This window comes from Plectropomus leopardus, chromosome 1, assembly GCF_026936395.1.
Source record: "Plectropomus leopardus strain MGB_pleo_1.0 chromosome 1, ASM2693639v1, whole genome shotgun sequence".
In the NCBI taxonomy this organism is placed as follows: domain Eukaryota; kingdom Metazoa; phylum Chordata; class Actinopteri; order Perciformes; family Serranidae; genus Plectropomus; species Plectropomus leopardus.
The window spans coordinates 38,792,634-38,815,649 of record NC_142176.1 but is presented as its reverse complement, the minus strand read 5'-3'; the positions used below and the strand labels follow the sequence as shown (position 1 = coordinate 38,815,649).

At 40.5% G+C, this 23,016-nt stretch overlaps 1 protein-coding gene across 2 annotated transcripts in view; it reads right to left on the bottom strand.

Moving 5' to 3' along the window:
* LOC121943534 (neural-cadherin) overlaps positions 1–18,736 on the bottom strand; it is a 398,280-nt gene extending 379,544 nt beyond the window's left edge. For both annotated transcript variants that reach the window (XM_042487073.2, XM_088081016.1), the window contains exon 1: positions 17,469–18,736. In XM_042487073.2, the coding sequence (XP_042343007.2) occupies positions 17,469–18,531 (1,063 nt within the window). In that variant the 5' untranslated portion in view covers positions 18,532–18,736. The remainder of the gene's footprint in view (positions 1–17,468) is intronic.
* Positions 18,737–23,016: the final 4,280 nt, after the last annotated feature.

The following is a 23,016-nucleotide window of genomic DNA, read 5'->3' as shown; positions in this document are numbered from 1 at the left end:
CATATATCAACAGAGCATTTGTCTCTATAACTGTTAAACTTCCGCTCTGTATCTCCTAGATACCACAAAGTTACCAGTTCTGGAAAGGGAATGACACATTGTTCAAATAAAATAAAGATTTCAAACTCATCAGCCCATGCAGGGAAATATGTAATCACTCAAAGAAATCTATGTGTAATATGGGGAGCGAGCTTTTCTGGCAAGATTTCAGCAAACAATTGAGGACAAAACTGTCCACAGCCCATACTATTTTTGTAGCAATGACAGATGCTGCCAAGTAGTGAAGGCAGAAATATGAAATTATGGCAAATGTAAAGCAGTTGGAGTGCAAAACAGTGGATTATTTTTTGTTTGTTAACATATACATACACATGCATTTGGCTAAGGGCTACTACATATTATTGAATCAATTTAAAGAATAAATTAGTGATTTTTTTGGTTCAAATAATGATGCAAAAGGCAGCATTATCTATGTGTTTTTCCAACTGTTACTTAATCAGTTCTCATTCCCCATTGATTTATTTTCTTATTTTCACTGCCAATCCTGGCAAATGCTGCTTGTTCATTGGGAATTGAACCGCTAAGACTATGCTGGTAAGATATGACAAACTAATCCGTTATCACAATAATGGCAGCACCTTGATAGCAACATGAGGCAGTCATTCATTTTCACTTGTTTAATTTCCTTTTGATTGTTGTGTTCTGAGTCAATATTCCCCATATCAAGGCTTTATCTTGCAATTACCAACAGTAAGGCAAATCAATGCCATATTTTATCTTGGTGACTCAACTATCAAGGTTAGTTTCTATACAACAAGATTTTTATTTCTTTTTTTATTTCAAGTTATTCAGAATCACAATTTAGAGCTGAGCAGCTGAGGTGGCCAGGAGCATTTCATTCAATCTGACAAATACTTCCACTGTGAAAAACAAATTACTCAACTCTCAAAAAAGTCGACTTTCATACAGTAATGCCCCCATTCACCTCTGAATTTCATTCCCCACTTTAGGTATAAGCATTCATTAATCCATAAACCATGACAGGCTGTGATATATTGAAATTAATCTTCCAGTTTCTCGAATCACTGAGGTATTATATAGGCCCTCTGTCTGTAAACAAAAGAATAAAGCCGGCCTAGATTGGTTCTAACCCGATGCCCATTTTACTTGCTTTTATTGGCTGCAAGCCGTATTCATGAATGCCAACCTGCTATTTTCTGCTCTGCATGTTTGTTGAAGAGCTAAAACATGTAATAACTGCTAACACAGTAATCACATAGTTTCTTCTGTTGAGGCACTGAGCATTAGGGATGCTCTTTATTTCATGCTTAAAACTTTCAGTTGATGCAAAGACAGGCTTTGTAAAAATGAGTTTAAATGGCACATGGGATATACAGAAGCAGGAGGAAAAATCAGGTGAAAAAAATAGAAAAAAATGGATGAAAAAGACAAAACAAAAGCTTGGGGGAGCTACATGATAATATGGATTTGGTATTAATAGTTGCTGGCACTCTAATATCTGTCTCACTGCTTTACTTTACTGGCATTTAAATCATATGATGAAGGTCAGCGTGAACCAAACACTGCAGTTTGAACTATGTACTAATGTTGAAATATGCTGATTATAAAATGGTAACATGTCTGATGAGACTGGTGTTAAAATATATAAACGGTAGGTTGTAACTCAAAAGCACATGCCTGGCATTAAAGGAGCGGACGTAAACTTGTAAAACGGTCAAATTTCCATTAAAATTATGCTAAAAATCTAATTTATTGCTGAGAAACCAAAATTGATCTTGGCACAAAATGTTGATGTCAATTACAATGAATAATTCATAATGATTTTTTTTTCCTGGAAGACGTAAATATGCAAATGGACTAACACAATTACACTAAGGACCAGAATCACAGGTATTTCTGTCCAGCTTGTCTGTCTTCCCAGGAAATAAATGAATAATCAAGTCATTAATATCAAAATTTTGCACAATTGTCTGTTGTTGGTTGGTTGGATGGATGAAAGACGGATGGACAGATGGATGGGGTGTATGGGTAGGTAGGTAAGTACGTAGATAGATAGATAGATAGATAGATAGATAGATAGATAGATAGATAGATAGATAGATAGATAGATAGATATCTATAATGGCATGATGTTAATACTTCATCTCTCCTGCACGTTTCACTTTGTGTTTTAATTTTTTTTATTTTATTTTAATCTATATAAAGTAGACATACCACACACACGCACACACAAAACAAAATGTTCTTGCGCTTATTTATGCATCAATTTTTTTATCCAATGGATTGATGTTGATTTGAGTATCATTACTGATTTTTCTTTCTTGTTTATTCCATGCCAATAAAGCAAACTGAATTGAATACACAGATAGATGGATAGATGGATAGATAGATAGATAGATAGATAGATAGATAGATACAAATGTCCAGATAAGTTGGATCAGACATTAAACAGGCATTAACCTGCCAGATTTCTAATACAAAGTCAGTGTAGTGACTGAGCCTGCGTGTGGTCAGAGTGAGTGAGTCTAACTGGAGATTTGGGAACTTCTGTCAGAAATGGCCAAAGCCAAAATCATCACACAGATTTGAGGAATAGCAAGACTCTGTTGTTTCCTGTGTTCTGCAAACTCTACCGTGATCCCACCACTTACCTAAACTAAACGGACTACTTCCAGCAGGTGCAGGTTTTATTTCTAACATGGTAAATGAAGGATTCTTTTGGAGTTAGCACCGCACACCTATACTGTCATATACCGAACACCCCTGTGGAATTTCAGGAAGGTATGAAAAATTAGATACTGCCTCAGCCTAGTAAGAATATTATTCAATGCGTGACACTCTCGGAGGGCAGAGAGTACTCTGGGCACAGACAGAGCAGAATGGCAGACACAGTGAAAGCTGTTCATTAAATTATATAGAATGCTCTATTTCTTTGAACAGCAGTGCACTCATTTTAGTGTTATCCATTGTTCTTCCAACCTACTATAGAAACCGGCTGTATTACTATGGAAAGTGTGCATCCTGCAGACCAGCGCTGGATCTAAAAGTTTGCTTTCACTTGCCTCTGCAACAGCTGCTCCTCTAATCTATTGATCTGATCTGACCACAAACTGGTCCACTGGTCAATTCTCCACCTTGTGACTCAAACTCCATAGAGCTCTACTGAAGAAAAAGAAAATGGCAAAATCCTCTGAATTGGAAGAGGGGATATGAGATGATTACAAAGGGACATGCGCACACACACACACACACACACACACACACACACACACACACACACACACACACACACAAATGCCCTCCTCATCAGCTACTGCCACACATACATCTGTGGGGAACACTGAGGTGGGAATGCTTCTGACGCAGACAATCTCCGGAAACTCATATGAGTTGATATGAGAAAACAGCAATAGCTAGATAGATAGACAGATACTATACATGCTAGTGCAAGTTGTTTTTCCAGTGCTAGCAGCAGGTGTGAGGGCTCTGCTGTTTTCCAGCTCTTGGTGTTTGTGAGCTGCCATTGGATGCCTGCTACAGTGATGGTCACTGCCTCCTGTTCTGCGAGCCTGCAGTCATCTGCTTTCAGGTCCGTTAAGCACAGACCACTGGTGTTATGTGATGACTCTTTCTCACACCTTTCCCATCACTGATCAGTTACAACTTTTGGTGGTTTGCCTCTTGGTTTGATGCTGCACTACAGTAGCCCGTGAACCAGTGAATCTGCAAGCTCATATTTCATTTTCTGAGGCAGATGTGTCTGGTCCCACTCACATTCAGACAGATTTCCAGCCAGCCTCAGATCCACCAGGCCAGTGACAGCCATGTATCTAATATGGCATGGGTTTGATCCAATGAATGACAACTTATGAAGTCTTTGCGCCTTACACAAAATATATGTCATTTTTGGCTTGCATGACCTTGCACTGGGGACACTATAGCACACATTAACCTTCCTGATGAAAAAAAAATAATAATAATAATAAGCTTGAAAAGCTTAAGATGCTTAAGCTGGTTTACCAGCTTGTTTGACCAGTTAAGGGTATGTTTTTGCATAATTTCTGATGGTTTAGCTGCTTGTGATGGTCATGCTAGCTGGTTTATCCATTGAAGATCCTGTAAAATTGAAACTAAATCAATCTCCTCAAGTATGGATAAATTAGATAACAGTTTAATGGGGGTATTAAAAGCAAAGGGCATTAATCAGTTAAGTCTACTGTCATGGGATGGGATAGATTTTTTTTTATATTATGAAAACAATGAACTGGCAAATGACCATCAAAGGCCCCTTTGGCATGTCCAGCTTGATAGGCTGGCTACATCAGCCTGACAGGCTATTGGCCCACCGAGCTAAACCATCGAAGATCAGCAAGAACTGAGTCAGACCCATCAAAAACCATCTTCGACCAGCTAAAACGAACTAAAAAAAAGCAACCAGCATTAGATGTTTTTTTAGCTGGGTTTTCCAGCAGGTCTGGCTTAGTAAAGAGGAATACTGTTGAGGCATTGTCTAATTAAAACAACCTAGATGGCTGCAGCTGGTGTGGAACTCTGTGCCAGAGTACTATTTTCAAATTCTGATGACAAAAAGCAAACGCTCATTCACAGACCATTGTCTCTGCACACTGTTGTGTCTTTATATTTGACCATCACTCAGTGCTATGTCACGTTTTGCTGATCTGATTGGTTGAAAGTCTATCCAGTTGCGTCCAAAGGCGTTTTGATCTATTGTTTTTGATAACGCCCCTTGGAAATCCAAAATGAGCTGAGTGGATACACACTAAATTGCATTTGCAATTTGGTCTGGCAAAGCCAAGTTAACACTACAGCTGGTTCCTGGGAGAACAAGAGGGAAGTGTAAGAATTACACATGGACTGTTGGACATAATTAAACTAGCTGTAATAAAATTAAAGCTGTGTGACATTGGCGTATGCTAAACATGAAGCTACAGCCAGTTGCTGATTAGCTTAACTTAACATATAGACTGGGGAACAGACGGGGGATCAGCTAGCTGGCTACTCAGTTTACTTATCTGTTTTTGTAAAGACTGAAACACACAAGATATGGTAGGTAGGCAGATTTCATTAACCTTGCACAGCGACAGGCTAACTGTTTTCCCATGTTTCCAGTCTTTATGCTAAGCTAAGCTAAGCTAAACTAACTTTTTTCTGGCTGAAGGTCCATCTGTTACAGATGGGCATGACATTGGTATCAATCTTCCCATCCTTCTCTCTGTAGGAAACTGAATAACCAAATATATAAAATGTCAAATTATTCCTTTAACCAGATTCCAACATTTCATTTCATTAAAGGAAAACTAAACCAGTTGAAAAACAATATATTTGTGCTGCTGATTGATTCAGGTTCAAATCTTGACACTTGAGTGCAAAAAGTATTAAAATTTCACATACTGTGTTATAAATATGCATAGCGACTGTCCTCTAGAGGTTGAAACTTGGGTATTGCAATTGAATTTTGCTATTGGCTGATCCTGGTAGCAGAAGCCTGCTTTCATCACTGACTGAACCCCCTGTCATCATTCTGTTGCCACCCCAATTGACTCTTAGTATGTGTGCGGGGGCAGGGAGGTGCTGTGGATCAAGAGGCGGCATGATTGGGAGACAGGACATGTCCTAGTCCCCCTCCCAACCATGCCTCCTTTTGAGTCTTTTTTTCACATTTCAGGGAAGGGGCACTCAAGCCAAAAGTGGGGGGTTTAGTTACTCTTTAAAGGCAGTAAAACTTATACATGCATTTTTAGACAACGTTCTTTCTCTACGCCTTGATATTTTATCCCAGTAATTCATTATTTAGAATTTAACATTCACAATTCACAATATGATCAAGGCTCTTTGGTGCACTGCTCAAGCTGTTGTTCATTTCATCTCTTTTACTGTAGTTGAGCGGTTCAACCCACCATATGTCCCTTTTAACTTTTCTTCAACTAAACCTGTGCCCTTAGAACAGAATTTATCCCTTTGGCCTCTGCTTCTCATGTCTGGCTGCCAGAGCTGTAAGCCTTTGTGCAGCTGCCTCCAGGGCTTTGGTTATGGACAACGCATTGTACGTCTTTACCAGCCAGGTCCTGTCCTTCATCACTGCATCACTCTGTAGTTAAGCCAGTGTACTAACCTGTTCACCTGCTGTCTTCATATTGGGTCCCAGTTTTAGTTTCAAAGACACTATGGCTTTGGCTATAGCTTGACTTTCTACGCCTCAAACAATCGGGCTGCAATGAAAAAAAACTTTGAAAAATATACAATTGATGCATCAGTGCAATGACTGCTTACTTTGTGCATAATGTTACTGACGGAACAGATTTTTTAAATGTTCTCTGAAACAAGCATATCTTAAAATGGAAATTTGTGTTCTGTGCCTAAAATGTGTGAGGAATCCATCCCCACATGTGCATGGCAGATAAATAGACGTAGTTCTCTGACACTCATATAAAGCAAAGGAAGGAAACATTGTCAAGTGCCAGGTAAGGATACCTGTAACATTTGCCTGCAGCTCTGATGACACAGGTTCTATTCGAGATTTATGATATGTTGTATTCCGTTACTTGTTCCTGGCATGGCAATGCATCAGAAAGACTGATATATCTGAACAACTATCAGATGGATTGCCATAGAAATGTAGAGAAATATTCTTGGTCACAAGGGTATAAATAACCTACTGACTCTGGTGATTCCTTGACTTCTACTCTAGCACCAACAGTTGGTCAAAACTTACATTTTTGTTTAATATCTTTGCATCTGCATGATGGATTGGTAATCTTTTTGGTACAGACAATAAAGTTCCCCTGAATTGATCATCATAACTCTGGTGTTCCATTAAACCTTTCAGCAGGTCAAAATTTTACTGTGTCCAGTACTTTGGGTTGAGATCAAATGCTAAAAACTAATGACATTGCAATCAGCTTACAGCTATGCCTGGTGTTTAGTGATAATTAGCAAACATTAGCATGCTGATGTTGGCATTTAGGTCAAAACACTGTTGTGCCTCAGTACAGTCCTACAAATTCACTGATGTAACTAATTCTTAGTCTAATTAATAGGCTACCAAAACCTTAGCCCAAACTTCAGCCAAAGAAGTCTGACTGGAGGCCATTTCAAATGTTTGCTACGATAATAGCAAATGTGGGTGGAGGACTTCAACTTGACACAGCTCATGTCAACAACAATTTTCAAAAAACGTGAAGAGATCTCTGTTGTAAAATAGCATGAAAACCTAAACGTATGTTCAATGTAAGTGCTACCCACAGATAGGATATTCTAGTCTGACACTTAATCTAGTCGTTTTTTGTAAGCATTACAGAAGTATAGATTATGCACTTTAAATTTAAAAAAAGCAAATATTTACATCGCAATTGGAAAAAAAATGCAAGGTGTTCAAGAGGCAAAATCCAAGTGAAACACAACTGTAACAAATGTATTTTTCTGGCAGGAACACTTCTCATACACCTCGATTCTTTAGGTGACAGGTGAGCTTTTTAAACTCCAAAAGGTTTCTTTTGTCAGTGAGTAGAGGAAGGTCCTTAACATTAAAAGCAGTAATTTTAAGAGGTGATTTCTGAAAGGTGAGAAATTGAAATGGCTACCGACATGCCTAGTTGCTCATATCTGACATTAAACAATGAAAAGCTCTGAAAGTTCAGCATTGATGGATTGCAGGTCACTGCTGAATCAGGGCACAAGCCTGTCTCTAACCATTTTCAGTCTCAGACAATGTTGGCAGTCTATCCTGGTTTCTGCACTGCATTTGGGCCTGGATGCAAATCTGCCAAACTGGTCCGTGTCACGAAACATTTAGAAAGCACTGTTCTTACAGAACAGATGAGGATAAGCTCTAAGTGTTTCTGGTAGTGACAGATGGGGGAAGGAGTGAAAAGTCTATTGAATTTACTTCCATCATGTTTATCTTTTGTAAAGCCAGTCCAAGGGAGAAAGATGATAGCTTAACACGACTTTAAGACCCCCTCCAGTGAAAATCAAGTTTTTATCCTTGTTAACATGTCCATATCAATTTATTTTATTTTTTTTAGGCTACAAGACATATCAAGAAGTCTGCGGTGGCTGAGAATCTGACCTTGGAACTGTAGTGTAGCAATTAGAGTCTCAAGAACATGGATTCTGACTTACAGGTTTCATTACATAACAAACCAATGGAGCTGAGCCCATTACATTATGGTGAAACAAAAAGGCATCAGAGGGGATAACTTTCACAATAACTCATCGGATCTGGGGATCAGGAGCAAAGTTTATCTAACATTAAATGGACTTGCACTTGCAAGTGCCTTTCTAGTCATTCGACTGCTCAAAGCACTTTCACACTTCTTGTCATTCACCCAGTCACACACACATTCACATATTGGTGACTGTGGCAACTGTGCAAGGTGTCCCCTGACACTCAGTTTTGAAACCTTCAAACACACTCGCATACTGATGGCACAGACGCCAGGATCAACTTGGGATTCAGAATCTTGCCCAAGGGTACTTTGACATGTGGACAGAAGGACTCCACCACGGACCTTCCAATCAGTGGATGACCCGTTATACACCTGAGCCACAGCCACCACATTTGCAACACATTAATAGTTGTTTGAAAATGTAGTCAAGCCAAAGGCTCATGTTATCCATTACGATTTACAAGCAGAGGGTTATGTGTTTGATGAGCAGAGTAAAGGTGAGCATAGACACTCGAGCTGCAGGTGAGCGGCTGAGGGGAGGGGTTAATTTGCATATTCATAGGTCTGTGCATACAAAATGAGACAAAGGCGTAGAGTTACATCTAAGGCATTCTAGGCTTGAAGAGATTTTTTTATTGAAAAAAAAACAACAAAAAACTGATAAATATTTATTTTTGATGCAGAGAGATGAGTTTAAATCAATGCAAGGAGAGGAACTAAGAAAAATAACACCACACATGTCAAAAGACTACTCACTTTTTCTGTGTGTTTTTCTGCGTGTATATGTTTTCTTAACTTCATTTTTATACTTTAACTCCCTTTAATGTTTGAGCTTCAACTGATGCTTTAAGTTCATTCAACTGTTCAGCACATGCACTTGAAATACATCTCACCTCTTTCCAGCCTTTCCATTTCAACTATTCAATTACTTTCTGTCATTCTGTTTTCACTCCTATTTCAACCCAATTCAGTGCTTCAACCTGAGGAACAGCATTTCATTTAATGCCTCCAAATTCAGCTTTTACTATCATAGAAGACATTTAAAAATCTCTGAAGGTTAAACATGTTAAGCACATTAAAAATGTTTCACATGCTTTGTTTCTATTGCAATTTTTCTGAAACAAGCATGCATTGGTTTTCTTTTGATAATCTAGCTGTTATTATGCTCTTCATCCAACATGCTGCATTTAACACTTTTAACTACCCCCTTCATCCGAACAAACTCTGTACGACTGAGCTGTTGAGCTGTCTCATTTTGGGGTACCAAAGAGGGAGTAACAGTGTTTTCCATTCCTCTCTGTGCTCACAGCAGATCATACAGTAACGCTCTAGCAGCCATTGAACCACAGAACTATGCCAGTGAAAGCCAGCAATTCCACAGCACATTTGACAGTATCTGAGGCTGAGAATTGAGATTTCAACGAACTGCAGTTGGCAAAGTGTTGGTGAAAGATTTGGAGTCTTCAACCATTAGAGGTGCAGAACAATAACTTTCTGTCGAAGCAAAACAAAAAAACAATCCGAAATGCCTCTGGAAGCTAAATAATTGCAGTGATGGCAGTGCACAGTAACAATTCGATGTTTCCTCATGAACAATTTACATAAAAGACTCAAAGGCAATGGAAAAAAACAACATCAAGCATCATTGGGCACTGTAGAGCGTAATGGGGAACAGAGAGCAAGCAGTTAATGAAAGTGTGCTGTGACATGCAGAAACCACTGGATGAGCTGATCTTTGTGTGCTGACTGTGTGTATCTGTGACTGTGGGTTATGTGGTATTTTTTGTAAGACACCAAAAAGAAGTGCAATGAAATGAGCCAAAAAAAAAAAAATTCAAGTGTCTTTACGTTGCCTTTGTGTGGGTTAATGCAGTTACACATCCATGTGGACTCATTGTGTATGCATACATGTGTATGCATAGGAGGCCAAAAAATTGCTATTTATGCTTTTTGAGGGAAAAAATGGATGCAGACTCCGTTTCATCTCGATAAACCAAAGATAAGTAACATTAAGCTGCTAACAGGCTTCCCTCACTGCCATCTGTCTGGATATGGAATGGTAATTTGGCAACCGAGATATCACAATAAGCACAATGTTGTATTTTGTGGATGAATTTACAGTATGTGTGTGTTTGCAAGTGTGTATTGGTGTGTTTGTGTGTGCTAGAGATGTCAAATAATTGGATGCCAAAGCATTTCATGTGCATTTTCATGACTGTGAAGCTTAAAAGCACAGTTCATTTTGATCACCGTCTTAACACACTTTTTGTTAGTATGTGACGATGTGTATGTATGTGTGCGGTTGTTAGCGGCAGAAATCTGTGTGAGATCAGCCAACAGTTGTCTTGATTAAAGCCAGCTGTTTCTCTTCATTAACTAAAATCCCAAACAAGCTAGAACACACACATGCACAGGCGATCTGCACACATCCATGCACAGTCTTTTGAACAAAGAACGGGCACGTAATCCTGAAATTCTTTTTTTTTTTTTTTGGTTCTGTTATATTTCTATCGAGAAAATGACAGATCTTAATTGCAAAAAAACAAATCATGTTCACGCTAAGGCACTGAAACGCTAGTGATTTGTTTTGAATCATATCCATAAACCACAAATGTTTATAAGTAATTTAGGTATGTTATGAGAAAGCTTGTATTAGAAACTTTAAATTGCGTTTGATTTGAACAGTGTGTTGCTTTAAAATTAGCACAGAATTAGCATGGTGAGTAAAAAAATATGACAGCAGATGTCGGGACATATACAAAAAAAAAAAAAGAAGAAATTCCTATGTATAATCAGCTAAATTGAGGAAATTAACTGTATTGTAAATATTATACCTAAAACAATTTGAAGGGAGGCAAGCTCTGTCTTTAATGACACAAAGATGCAGCTCTGCTACAATGCGAAGGCAGATTCTCTTTCACATATAAATGTATGAGCGCATCTTTACACTTGGCATGAGAGGAACAGGAAATAATTAGAGAGGACAAAAGAAAAGAAAAAGAATTGAACCTTTCACCACACTGATGTTGGCAAAGCGGCGACTGATGCTGCAGTCTGCTGGCTCAAACTGGATTTCAAAAATACACTTCACATAACTCGCAGAGGATTTGTAAATGATGCGTTTCACATCTCTGACTAAAGTTAAGAAGTGTCAAACGGCTGAGTATAAATACTGCAGCAATTTGGAACAATCTGAAGAGGCTGTGCTTATAGAAAAATGATGACAACAATGAAGTCATGTTTGAAACAAATGGAATGAGTTTAATCTCAGTCAAGTGGCAGATATTTCTTTTAAGTCTCTAACAAGCAACGTTTTTGATATCAACACAAAATCAAACGTCTCCCCCTTGATGTAAAAGATGCACTGATACTGCTGATCCCACTGAGAATCAACACCCCGGTTACTTTGTGCAGCTTTGGGTTTGTTATTTTGGTTTATCAATGTGCAACGGTTCACATAGCAATAGAGCATGTTCTACAACCGTACCAATGAAAATCAGTGGCAAAGAAATTCAAGCATGGTAATATCCAGCGCTAGTCAAACATGTACTGGGGGTTTCAGGAGTTGGCATCAAATCAGACATAAAATGCATGAGAAAAATTGGACTAACATCCCACATGTGCCAAGAGTCCAGTGGAGTGCCTTTTGCTTTCATCTTGGTATTATATATTTAAAAAAGTACACTCAAGCTAGATCATGATACAAACTTTTATTTCTCTACTCTTTAAAATAATGTAGGTCTCCTGTCACAAAGGCTGCCAGAACATGTGATCAGTTTTTGCCGCAGAAGTGCATTATGATCATTATTTTAAGTGACATTATTATTTTATTGTCTATTTGATGCAGTGCTGGCTAGATAAGATAGTTTTTAGATAGAAAGATAGCTGGTTAACAGAAACATAGCAAGAGGACAAGATATGTTAAGAACTAAGTAGGGAAAGAAAAATTGGTGTTCTCAAAAAGTGAAAGCTCTGAAAAGGGACTTGTGTGTGACTGACCACATGAATCATTTAACTAATTATTGCAAATTAATAATTTCATTAATCATCATGCCAACGGGAGTAACTGCAGTCAAGGAACGGTGTCAGACCGGCTGTGTTAGAGTGGAGGAAGAACCTTTGGGGGAAATTAATGGAGCACTCACTTGGTGCTCCTCTAAGTGTTGGCACATTATTAAACGACTTGTGAAAATGAAGCGTTTGGGATATAAGAGGCTAGATGTGCACAGAGAGGCACAGGTTTATGATAGGAAAATAAAAAGCAGGGAATTGTGCTCTTGTTTGAAATGCAGAGCAGCTGTGCAGTAAAGGGAAATCCTAGTGGAAACAGTGGAGAAGAAAAACCTAGGAGATATTTATGCATGCGCAAAGGCAAGCTTGTTTTTGTTCCTTACTGTAGGAGGATGCGGCATTAGCACTTATTCATTTCCTCCTCGTCTTAACCATAACCACTTCATGCAGAACTCCAACCCTAAACATTTGTATGAGGATGCTCTATACTTACAAGAGTCTTATGTTAGTTTACCTGTGCTCTTTCAGGTTACACCCTGGGGATTTATACCGCCTCCGAAAGACCAACTATTTACTATGTAATGGTGTACCTTGTAGGGGTGTTCTGGCCCAAATTGGGTGTGAGTGGCGCTGCAAAATATTATTATTTCTTCATTATCAATTGATCAGCACGTTATTTCCTAAATTAATTATTTTGTTAATAAAATATCAGAAAACAGTGAAACATCTCCTTTGTCATTCCCAGAGCTCAAGGCAACATCTTAAATGATCATTTTCATCCCAACAGTCCCAAAATCCAAAACTATGCAGATTATTGTTACGTATAACACAGAAAAAATATTTACATTAAGGGACTTTGTCCGCATAGCGTTTTTTTTGTGTGTGTGTGTGTGTGTGTGTGTGTGTGTGTGTGACCGTCATCATCTTTTTAAAATTGTTCCCAATGACAAGAGAGATGTGGCCACATGAGCATTGACATCATTGTGTCTCTCACAAAATTAGAATATAAGGGCACATTTTTTGTATTTGTTTTTTAATTTGTGTGTGTGAGCATCCCTTGTCATCATTCTGTGTCCCTTCTCTAAATTCCGACTAAAAACATTATTTTAGGGCATTTTGGCCTTTAATAAAATGACAGCTGCAGACGGACAGGAAAGGAGGAAGAAAGAGAGAGAGAGGAAGACACGCAGCAAAGAGCAACTAGTAGGAATCGAAACCCATACTGCTGCAAAGGACTCAGCCTTCATAGGTCTCCACCAGGTGAGCTAGAGGTTTCCCCAAATTTGGATGTTTTTGCAAGCCGTAAACATAGCATGGGCAGAACTTCTCATGAGCTCTTTTTTTACCCTGCAGCAATTTGAGAAGTTTGAGTTACAGGGGGGATAATTGATCTGTCAATCTGGTCAGATCAGATCGATGGATGAAAGGAGGAGTTGTGGTAAAAAGCAGACTTTTAGACCCACTGCACCTGACGTTCTGCTGCTCCAACTGTGCCCAGAGTACGCTCTGCACTCCCAGAGTGTGGTGCCTCAAATAACTGAACAGTATATATATATATTCCATTAGTGCTCCTAATGAACGCTGGGATAAAGCGCTCCCCAGCAACCTGCCACAGCTTTTCATCCAGAGAGAAAGTGCAATGTGAACACATGTCCTAAGGAACATGAAAACATCAAGTTTTTGGATTTTTTTTCGTTGATCGACTAATCAATAAATCGACTTCTCAGTGCAGCTCCAGATGTGAGTACTCACAATGTTTTTTATAACCACACACACAAAACTGTAACACTGCTGAAGTTCAGCAGCACTTGTGGAGTGGGCAACTGATGCAGACAAGAAAAAAGGGTTATCTTAGATTCTGATATGTTGTGCTTCCAGCCTCACAAACACACACACACACACACACACACACACACACACACGTCTGTCCCTTGAAGGATCAGGTCAGAAGCTCTCTCTCTCTCTGTGTGTTAAACTGTGCCTCCACTCAAACTAAATCCCTAGAGTGAGAGTGAAAATGAGAGTGAGAAAGTAAGAGAGCAAGAAGGAGAGAGGGAGAGGAAGCGAGACAGAGAGACAGACAGAGAGAATGAGATGGGATTACAGGGATAATGCGAGCAGATGGAGGGAGGTCGAGGCTCCAGCAGGACTCTCCACTCCAAACGGATTAAAAGACTTCAACAGAGCTACCGACAACCCAACGGATGCTGCGTTCCTCGCGCTCGAGACACCGAGCTGAGCAGGGCTGGCCCCCCCTCCGCGCCGCCCGCTGCTAAACCCGGAAATGAGAACCTGCCGCCTTTCAGTGTGACGCAGTTAACAGTTAGGTCATGGAAATTAATTTCAATCTACTGCCTCTCTCTGACTTTCCTATCAAACTCATAAAAGGTTGGGCTTTTTTAAAAACCCATCGGTTTAGGTAACATTTACGCCGATCCCCATCTTTAAACTTTTCATTAGCATTGCATCCTTTCAAAGCAAAACACATCAGATCTACAAGCACCTAAGACGCACGGAAGATTCAATCATGCAAGCCAGCAATGGTCACAAAGGGATTTGGCCACATTACAAACAATATGTCACGTCTCTAATCCTCAAATGCATTAAGCCACTTTACATTTAATGTATAACTCATCCTATTATATCTGCTTGGATTTAACTGGATTACATATTAAAGTGCACTTTCTATGCACCAACTTTCCTTTTATAAAAATACTGATCCTGTCACTGCCTCTCATACATAGTATTTGCATCTTTCTCTTCTCATCAAAACTGACAATAAAACCTTGTTTTGTTTTGTTCCTCCTCTACCAATATCCTGACTATTTATTTCTGACAAGAATGTTATTTTTTTTGAGCTGTCTCCTGTGTTTGATTCCTGTTAATTTGTAAGAAAAAAAAATATAATAACGCAGTCTGTCAAAATAGAACTAAAAAACTAGTTAAACTTTTGACAGGGAAAAAACATCATCGAATGACGCATTCCATCGGCTGGTGAAATATGTTCTACTTGCTTGAAATTGAAGGAAAAAAAAGTTTGGAGACCTGCCTATAAAAAGGCATCTTGCCCATAAGTCCCAAACTGAGTGCCTCCTTAAAATCAAACAGGCGCTCAACATCTTCTGGTGCTCTATGAAGGAACTCTCGGAGGATGCTGTAATACTGCAACAGCAAAGTGTCACATTCGACACTGAAAACTTAATAGTTTTTCCATCAATATTAGTGTGTTTAACAAATAACAACATTGTTACTGGAAGAAGTGTTAATTAGCATCATGTTCCAGAAGCAGGCTCAGCTTCTTTGCTGCATCAGGACAGTTCACGTAAACCAATAGGTCACATTGATTAGGTCACTCTCCCAGTCAAATGCTGTTAACTGGTCTTAATGGCACAAGCTGCAGCTACAATTGTTCTTCCAATTAAGTTATACAGACAGACGGATAGATAGAACATTGTGCAAACTCATTCAGTGGTTTATACACTCCATATTTTATTCTCCAGTGCTCGGTGTCACAGTCAGTTAGCCCACTGCTTCATCCCTCCACATATGCATTTATTAATGTGAATGTGGCTGCATGTTAACTGGCTCTCTGTCTATCTGCTACCCGCTTCATCCGCAGGTGATAATTAACCTGTTGGTACGGTGGCCATAACGCACCGTGCGTCTACACTGACATCCCAGCATCTGTTGCTGCTGGCAGCAGCAGCGGCGGCGGCAGACACATTTGCACTGCCCTAATTTATCCAAGCACATGAATCATCATCAACACTGATGAATGTCACTCAGTTTAACCTCTATTGTAAACACCGGGCGCTCTGACACTGCTTAGCCTGATCATTCCTGGACTGGAGGATCGGGCCTGGTAAGGGCGTGGATGTGAGGCCGTCTGGGAATGCTGATGCTGTAAACTGAGGTAGAGAGGTACCTCGGCGGGTTGCTCTCACTTACCACAGCCATAGGATTTTTAGTTAGAAACCCACCACAGCTACCTTTTGGTTTCCTTATACCTCCAATACACAGCCCACATGACCTTACACCCTGATGTCAGCATGCCACACACACTGGCTGTCCTGTGACCCTAAATAAACAGTAAAATCTAAAAAATGTATTTTACAAGAAATATAATTAATAATAATAATAATAATAATAATAAATACAATATCAATAAATAAAATGAAAAATCTACAAAACGTATTGCCTTGGAAAATTTTGAGTTCTAAAATTGAGTTTGATGAAATTGAGTTCTATTTACTTAATTTTGTGAAGTTGTTGCAACTTAAAAATGGCTGTTGAAATACGTCAATCTTTCTTAATTTTAGCAACTTCTGAAAACCAAATTCACTGTGCCGCATATTTCTAATCCACTGGTTGCAAATTAGTCATACTAGTCATACTCTTAATCATATTAATAAAGCAGAACTTGCAGATCTCCTAACTTCATCATGGGCGAATCCTCTTTGTGATGATCAAGTTAAGTCAGACTAACTTGATTTACTTAAGTTGCCAACACTTAGAAAGAACAAGGTAACATCACTTGTCATTTTTAGGTTGCAAAGATTTCATATTAAGTAAATGCAGCTATATTTTAAGTAAACTTAATGCTTAGATAAAAAGTAGCCTAAACATAAATTAAGATTTTAAGTTTTCTGTACTTTCCCTTTTAAGGCAATTGGTTTCCAAGATTATTTTAAGTAGGATCAACTTTTCAGATTTTACAGTGTGGTTAGTAAAGTTTCAAATACAGTCCATGTAGGACAAATTTCACCAAAGGGATTAATCAAGTATAACATCGACACCTTTTATTTCTTTTATTTTTTATTTCCAAATACTTTTATTTTTTATGTCCAAATATATACTGTATCTGGTCCAGTGGATTCCAATCTCGAGTCCACGGACCCTGGGAAATAATTTAAGGGAAGTAAATTCGCTTTGCATAATGTGACAAAATCACCAGCACTAACGTGAAACAAGTTAAAGCTCTATGTAAAGCCACCCTCCCTCTCCGTGCGTATTTACGCACAGAATACAATTTGACAAATTCAACGACGGGATGCAAAGATTTGACCATGTTCATATATCGCTCAGCGGGCCTCAAAGTGAAAACACACGATACAAGAAATGTGTGCACAAACCGTCACGTTGAGTACTGTCTCTCACTTTCTCTCTCTCTCTCACTCACGCTCTACCACACACACACACCGGGTTGCGCGCTCTCTCTCTCCCGCGTGTGTTAGGTCTCTCGCTCACCTCTTTTATCCTGAACTTTGACGGTGATCTCCACCAGAGGCTCGGTCTCTCGGTCCAGTCTCCGTGATATGACTATATCCCCGCTGTCCCGGCTCACACTGACCGGTGAGCTCTCCACGTCGGGCTCCACCAGCTCAAACGCCGGTGACTGAAACCTCACCGGGTTCAGGTTCATCACCACTGAACCGATCCCCGCATCCTCGGACACGTTGATGAAAACGGGGCTGTCTGATTCCAGAACTGACCTGGACCTTCGCGGGGGGGCTTTGATTTGCGATTTCCGTTTTACCGTTTGGTGGTTCAGCGAGGGCGCCGCGGGCCACTGCCGTGGGTTGATCTCAACGACAAAGCTCTGGCTCGTGCGAGGCGGCCACCCGCGGTCCCTGGCAAACACTTTAAACTTAATCGGTTCATCCAGACCGAGGATGGAGTCCACCAGGAGAATGTCTCCGGTTTTAGGCACCGCGTAGAAACTCCCGTTTTTGGGTAAGGCGAAGTAGATAAGCTCCGCGTTTTTCCCGCTGTCATCGTCCCGCGCGGTGACCGTGTAGATCGCCGTGCGGAGCGCAGTGGCATCATCCAGGCTCAGCTTTACATCGGCACCTGGGAAGGTGGGCTGATGGTCGTTGGTGTCCAGGACGTCCACCTTGATGTTCGCCACCTCGGCGACAACCGGAGACTCCTCTTCTACTTCCCGGCAGAGTCCCGCACATTGCCCGCAACACAAACCAAGATTCAGCGCGTATTCAGCCCGCTCTTCCCTGTCCAGAACTCCAGAAGTCTTCAATAAAATATGTCCTCGTTTGTGGTGCGCAAAGACGCGGAAATTCTCGCTGCCGTCTCCCAGGAGTTTAAAGTGCGCTGCTAATTCCCCGGTGCCGCACAGCCTCTGCGAGTTGAGCCGCTTTAACGGGACGCTCAGCCCGTTGACCCGGGAGCCCGGGGACGAGTTCTCAAACACATGCCCGTGAAAGAAAGGTACCTGCTCCACGGTCCCGTTCCCCTGTGCGCACGAAACCAAAAAAGGCAGAAACGCGACCCAAATCATGACTGGATATCTCATTGGCTCCACTGCACTAAAGCGCTCGTGCCACGCCGAAATCCATGGATGCACTCGTTCCTTGGGGGTATTTCTCCTCTTTCTCTTTATGATCCGAAACTTCCATCAAATTGGAACACAGATTTCTGTCGGCGCCATGCTTCATTTCGACGCAGGAGAACTTTATCTCTGTGCGTTGGTGCTGTGCGTCCTCCTCTCCTGCTCTACACTGTCTGCTGCCTCACCAGCAGCGCTGTCTGTCTGTGCGCGTCCCAGGAAAAAAAAAAAAAGCTTCTTACAGCTCGAGTGCGCGCTTACCTCCATTCCCTTTCCTCGCTCTATTTTTTTCGTGCGTTGTTTCCGAGCGACCTCGCACAAGAGATTGCTCTTAATCTTGCGTTTGAGTTGCTGCAAACTGTGCGCGGAGACACACCGGCTCGCTTTATAGATGAATCACATCCCTTATAATAAGAAAATCAGTTTTCTTTGCCAGTGAAATGCGCTGGTGAGACGTGGTTCATCACGGGGGCACCATACGGAACCGACTGTTTTTACGCATGCATTGCCAAAGCATCCAGCGCAGTGCATCTGTAACAGACTGATGCAGCGGTGACTGACTCTTCTCTTGGAAATGAACTTCTCAGCAAAGAAGCTGCGAGTCGAATAAACTCGTGCGCGCGCACAAACACCCACACTGCCACCGCCGACAGCGTGTCCGTGTGTGTGTGTGTGTGTGTGCGCGCGCGCGCGTCTGTTTGTGTGTGTCGGGGATCCTCAGGGAAACAACCCTACCTCCCTTCTCCCAGTGATCAATGTCCAGTCTTGCACGTCCAGATCCATCACTCCTCTTTCCAATAACACGTCAGTCCATTGGATTAAAATAATGTAAAAATCGATCATTTTAAAACACCTCCAGGGGGGCAAAGAGAAAATAAAGGCTTACAGCTACAGGCAAGGACTCCAGAGCTGTCTTTGTGTCACAGAGAAGTGCCCTATTTGAACATGTTCATCACCCACTGTTTTTGTTATGGAGCTTTTGGTCTCCAGGGGACTGTGAGGTCTGTGTGGGTCTGTGTTGCGGGCAGATCTCCAGCAAAATGAAGAACAGTCTTGAATTTAATAAAACAGATATTCTCTCTCATAGGCTGTATCAGCTTTCACTTTCATATCTCTCCCCACATGTAGACAGAATTCAATACCACATAGAGGAAGGTTCAGAATCTGTCCAGAGTGTCCCTGCTAATAAATCCGAGACTGTCTGTGGAACTGAAGCATGCCGTACGGCCATTAGCCCATCCAAAGCACCAGTCTTCAATGTGCTTTTTGTGCTGTTTGAACTCCTACTCACTAAAACAGTGCAACCTGTGCAGTTTTAAAAGCTTAAAATCAGCAGTCCTTGGATAACACAAGTTCCGGGCTTTACATCCAAACTCTGCTCATACATTCAGTCAAAGTTTGCTTTTGTGTGGGACTGAATTTCCATCGGTGTTTAGCATAACATTTAAAATCCGGATGTGAAGGTGAACTCACTCTGCAGTGTTTCAAAAGTGAATGATTTGGATGTCAAGGGATACACACAATTTAGAAATCATAGACAGTTTATCAAAAAAAAAAAAAAAATGTGCCATGGGGAATGATTTGAAGATTGAGCCATGACCTTGATTTACATTTCATCATTATAACACACACCAGGCAGCCAAAACATTAAAACCACTGACAGGTGATGTGAATAACATTGCTCATCTCATAACAATGCAACATTCTGCTGGGAAACCTTTGGTCCTGGCTTTCATTCGGATGCCACCTGACATGCTCCACCTACCAGACCCATCTCTAGACGGCTTTGAATGGGGGAGCAGTTGGACATTCTGGTGGGTAATATGTCCCAATACGTAATATGATGTTATTCCTTAGGCACGCATGCTGGACTGTTTCATGTTTTTGACCAAAGTTTTTTTGATAAACAAGCTAATTTTTGTCCTTTGATGCATTATGGTGGCGATACTCTATACTCTATACTATACGATACTAATTTATAGCCCACAGGCTAAATCTGGCCCCCCATAGGGTGCCGGGTTGCCTCGCAACCATTTTATAATTCTCAATAAAAACAAAGTGATTCACACTAGGAACTGTTTTTGTACTTTAAGTAAACATAAGGTGCCGAGTACATAAAACAGCATCAGAATAAAGCTTGTTTGTGAAAAAAAGGTCCAAGCTCAGCCCCTATTGTCCTAAAATCGTAAAAAAAACATCCTAAAATCTGAGAAACGTGCTAAAATCCTAGAAATGTCCTAAATACCTAGAATTGTCCTAAAATCTGAGAAATGTCCTAAAATCCTAGAAATGTTCTAAAATTCCAGAAATGTCCTAAAATACAAGAAACGTCCTAAAATCTGAAAAATGTGTTAAAATCCTAGAAATGTCCTAAAATACAAGAAATGTCCTATATCCTAGAAATGTCCTAAAATCCTGAAAATATCCTAAAGTCCTAGAAACATGTAATGACAAGTTGGGTATCCTTGCTTTAGTGACAATAACTGCTCAAAGTGAGACTTTTCTAGGCTAAAGACACCTATGTTTGGTGTTAATTGGGCTGGTATTGCATTTGGAAAGGCAATGACCCCCCCCCCATGCCCATGCCTAGAACTGGCCTCGCCACCCAAAAACTGCGACAGACCAAGTGCCCCTCTTATGGCAACAGCACTCCCTGATGGCAGTGACCCCCTGGCAAGACTGTACACCATGACACGCCGTTAAAAACTGCTCAGCAATGGTTTAAGGAACGTGACAAAGAGCATAAGGTATTGACCTGGCCTGTAAATGAACCAGAACCCAATCTGATCAAGTATCCATGGGCCATGCTGGTAAACCCCCCTTGCAGTCCACAGGATTAAAAGGATCCGCCTCCGATGCCCTGGTGCCAGGCACCACAGGACGCCCCCCCCAGAGGTGCTCATGCCTTGACAGGTTAGAGCCAAGTCCAATCCAAGGAGCCCCCACTGTGGATCAGGACTCACAGATACTCAATCAGATTGAGATCTGGGGGATTTTGAGGTCAGGTTGACACACTGGGCTCTTTGTCATGTCCCTTGGCTCATTCCTGAGCAGTTTTTGCAGCGTGCACTTTCCTGCTGGGGGGCCACTGCCATCAAGGAGTGCCATGAGTTGCCATGAGTGGGGGTGCCTGGCCTGCATCAGTGTTTGGGTGGCTGGACTGTGTCAGGTGGCATCCACATGAATACCAGGACACAAAGTTTCTCAGCACTACGTTGCATTGTAACAAGATGATCAATGTTTTTTTTCGGTGCATACCTCAGGCATGATCCAATACACCTGTTCAAAAGAAATGACTGAAAACAAGTGAGTGCTGCATAAGCAGCTTGTGGCCTTGGCTACACTTGATGTTTTTTCCCCACTTGAAGCACATCTAATCCACCAGTGAGCTGGAGTAATTTCCTTTGTTTAAAGCAGCTTTACCTGCTCAAAGAGATAAGTAACCACACAGTAATCATATCAACACTAATTATTATTTATCTTAGCCCACAGGCACATTTTTTTCCTCCTTGTTTAAAAATACTTGACAATTTTAGATTTATGAATAATAATTAAACCACATTGTAATCACACCATGTAGACCCAGGAAAACAATTTAAATTAAGATTTTTTTTTCTGTCAAGAAAGTTAGCACCTTCATGGATTTGTTATGATGTAATGCCCGATAAAACATTATGCCTCACAGTGGGAAAAAAAGATAGGTCAGTTGAGTATTATAAAATCTGCAGTGGAGGAAATTTACTAATTCACTCAAGCAGTATTTACAAAAATACAACTTTGCACAACTGGGAGCTACTTCTATTTACTTGAGTCTATTCTTCTGCAACTGTAGTTACTCCCTCTCATTTCAGGACTGACACACAAACCACATAATCAATTAATAAAGTGCAATACATTACTATTGATTAACCCTTTAAGACCTGAGGAAACTGGCTTGATTTCTTTCAGAAACTTCGGAGGAAATGACAAGAAAAAAAATCCTCACTGAAAAAGGTTAAGGTAAAAACAAACAAAAAACAACAGCAATAAAAATAAGTAAATACTTAATTGAATCAAATAATATAGATAAAATAGTTAATAATAATAATATATTTTTTCCTGCATTTCTTTTATTATACGCTATGTTCTTATAATCTCTCTCTCTCTCTTACTCTCGGGACATCTCTTGCAAAGTTGCTTATTGCCCTTATAGTTATGTTTCCAAAATAAAACACATCAATTTGCTTAGGTTTCAAAGGTTTGAATGCATGTGAAAGGTGTCTGAATGCAGAAAACTGATGTTGTTACAGGTTTCACATGGTTTAACAAGTCAAAAGTGCATGAAGCTGTTTTATTGTCTAAAGCTGCTCTGAATGAATGATATCTCCAGAAGCTTCACCAGAAGCTTTTACTTTTGTTCGTCTGACAGCAGCAAAAAAAGATGTTAGCATTTCGTTGGCAGCCTCCTCATTC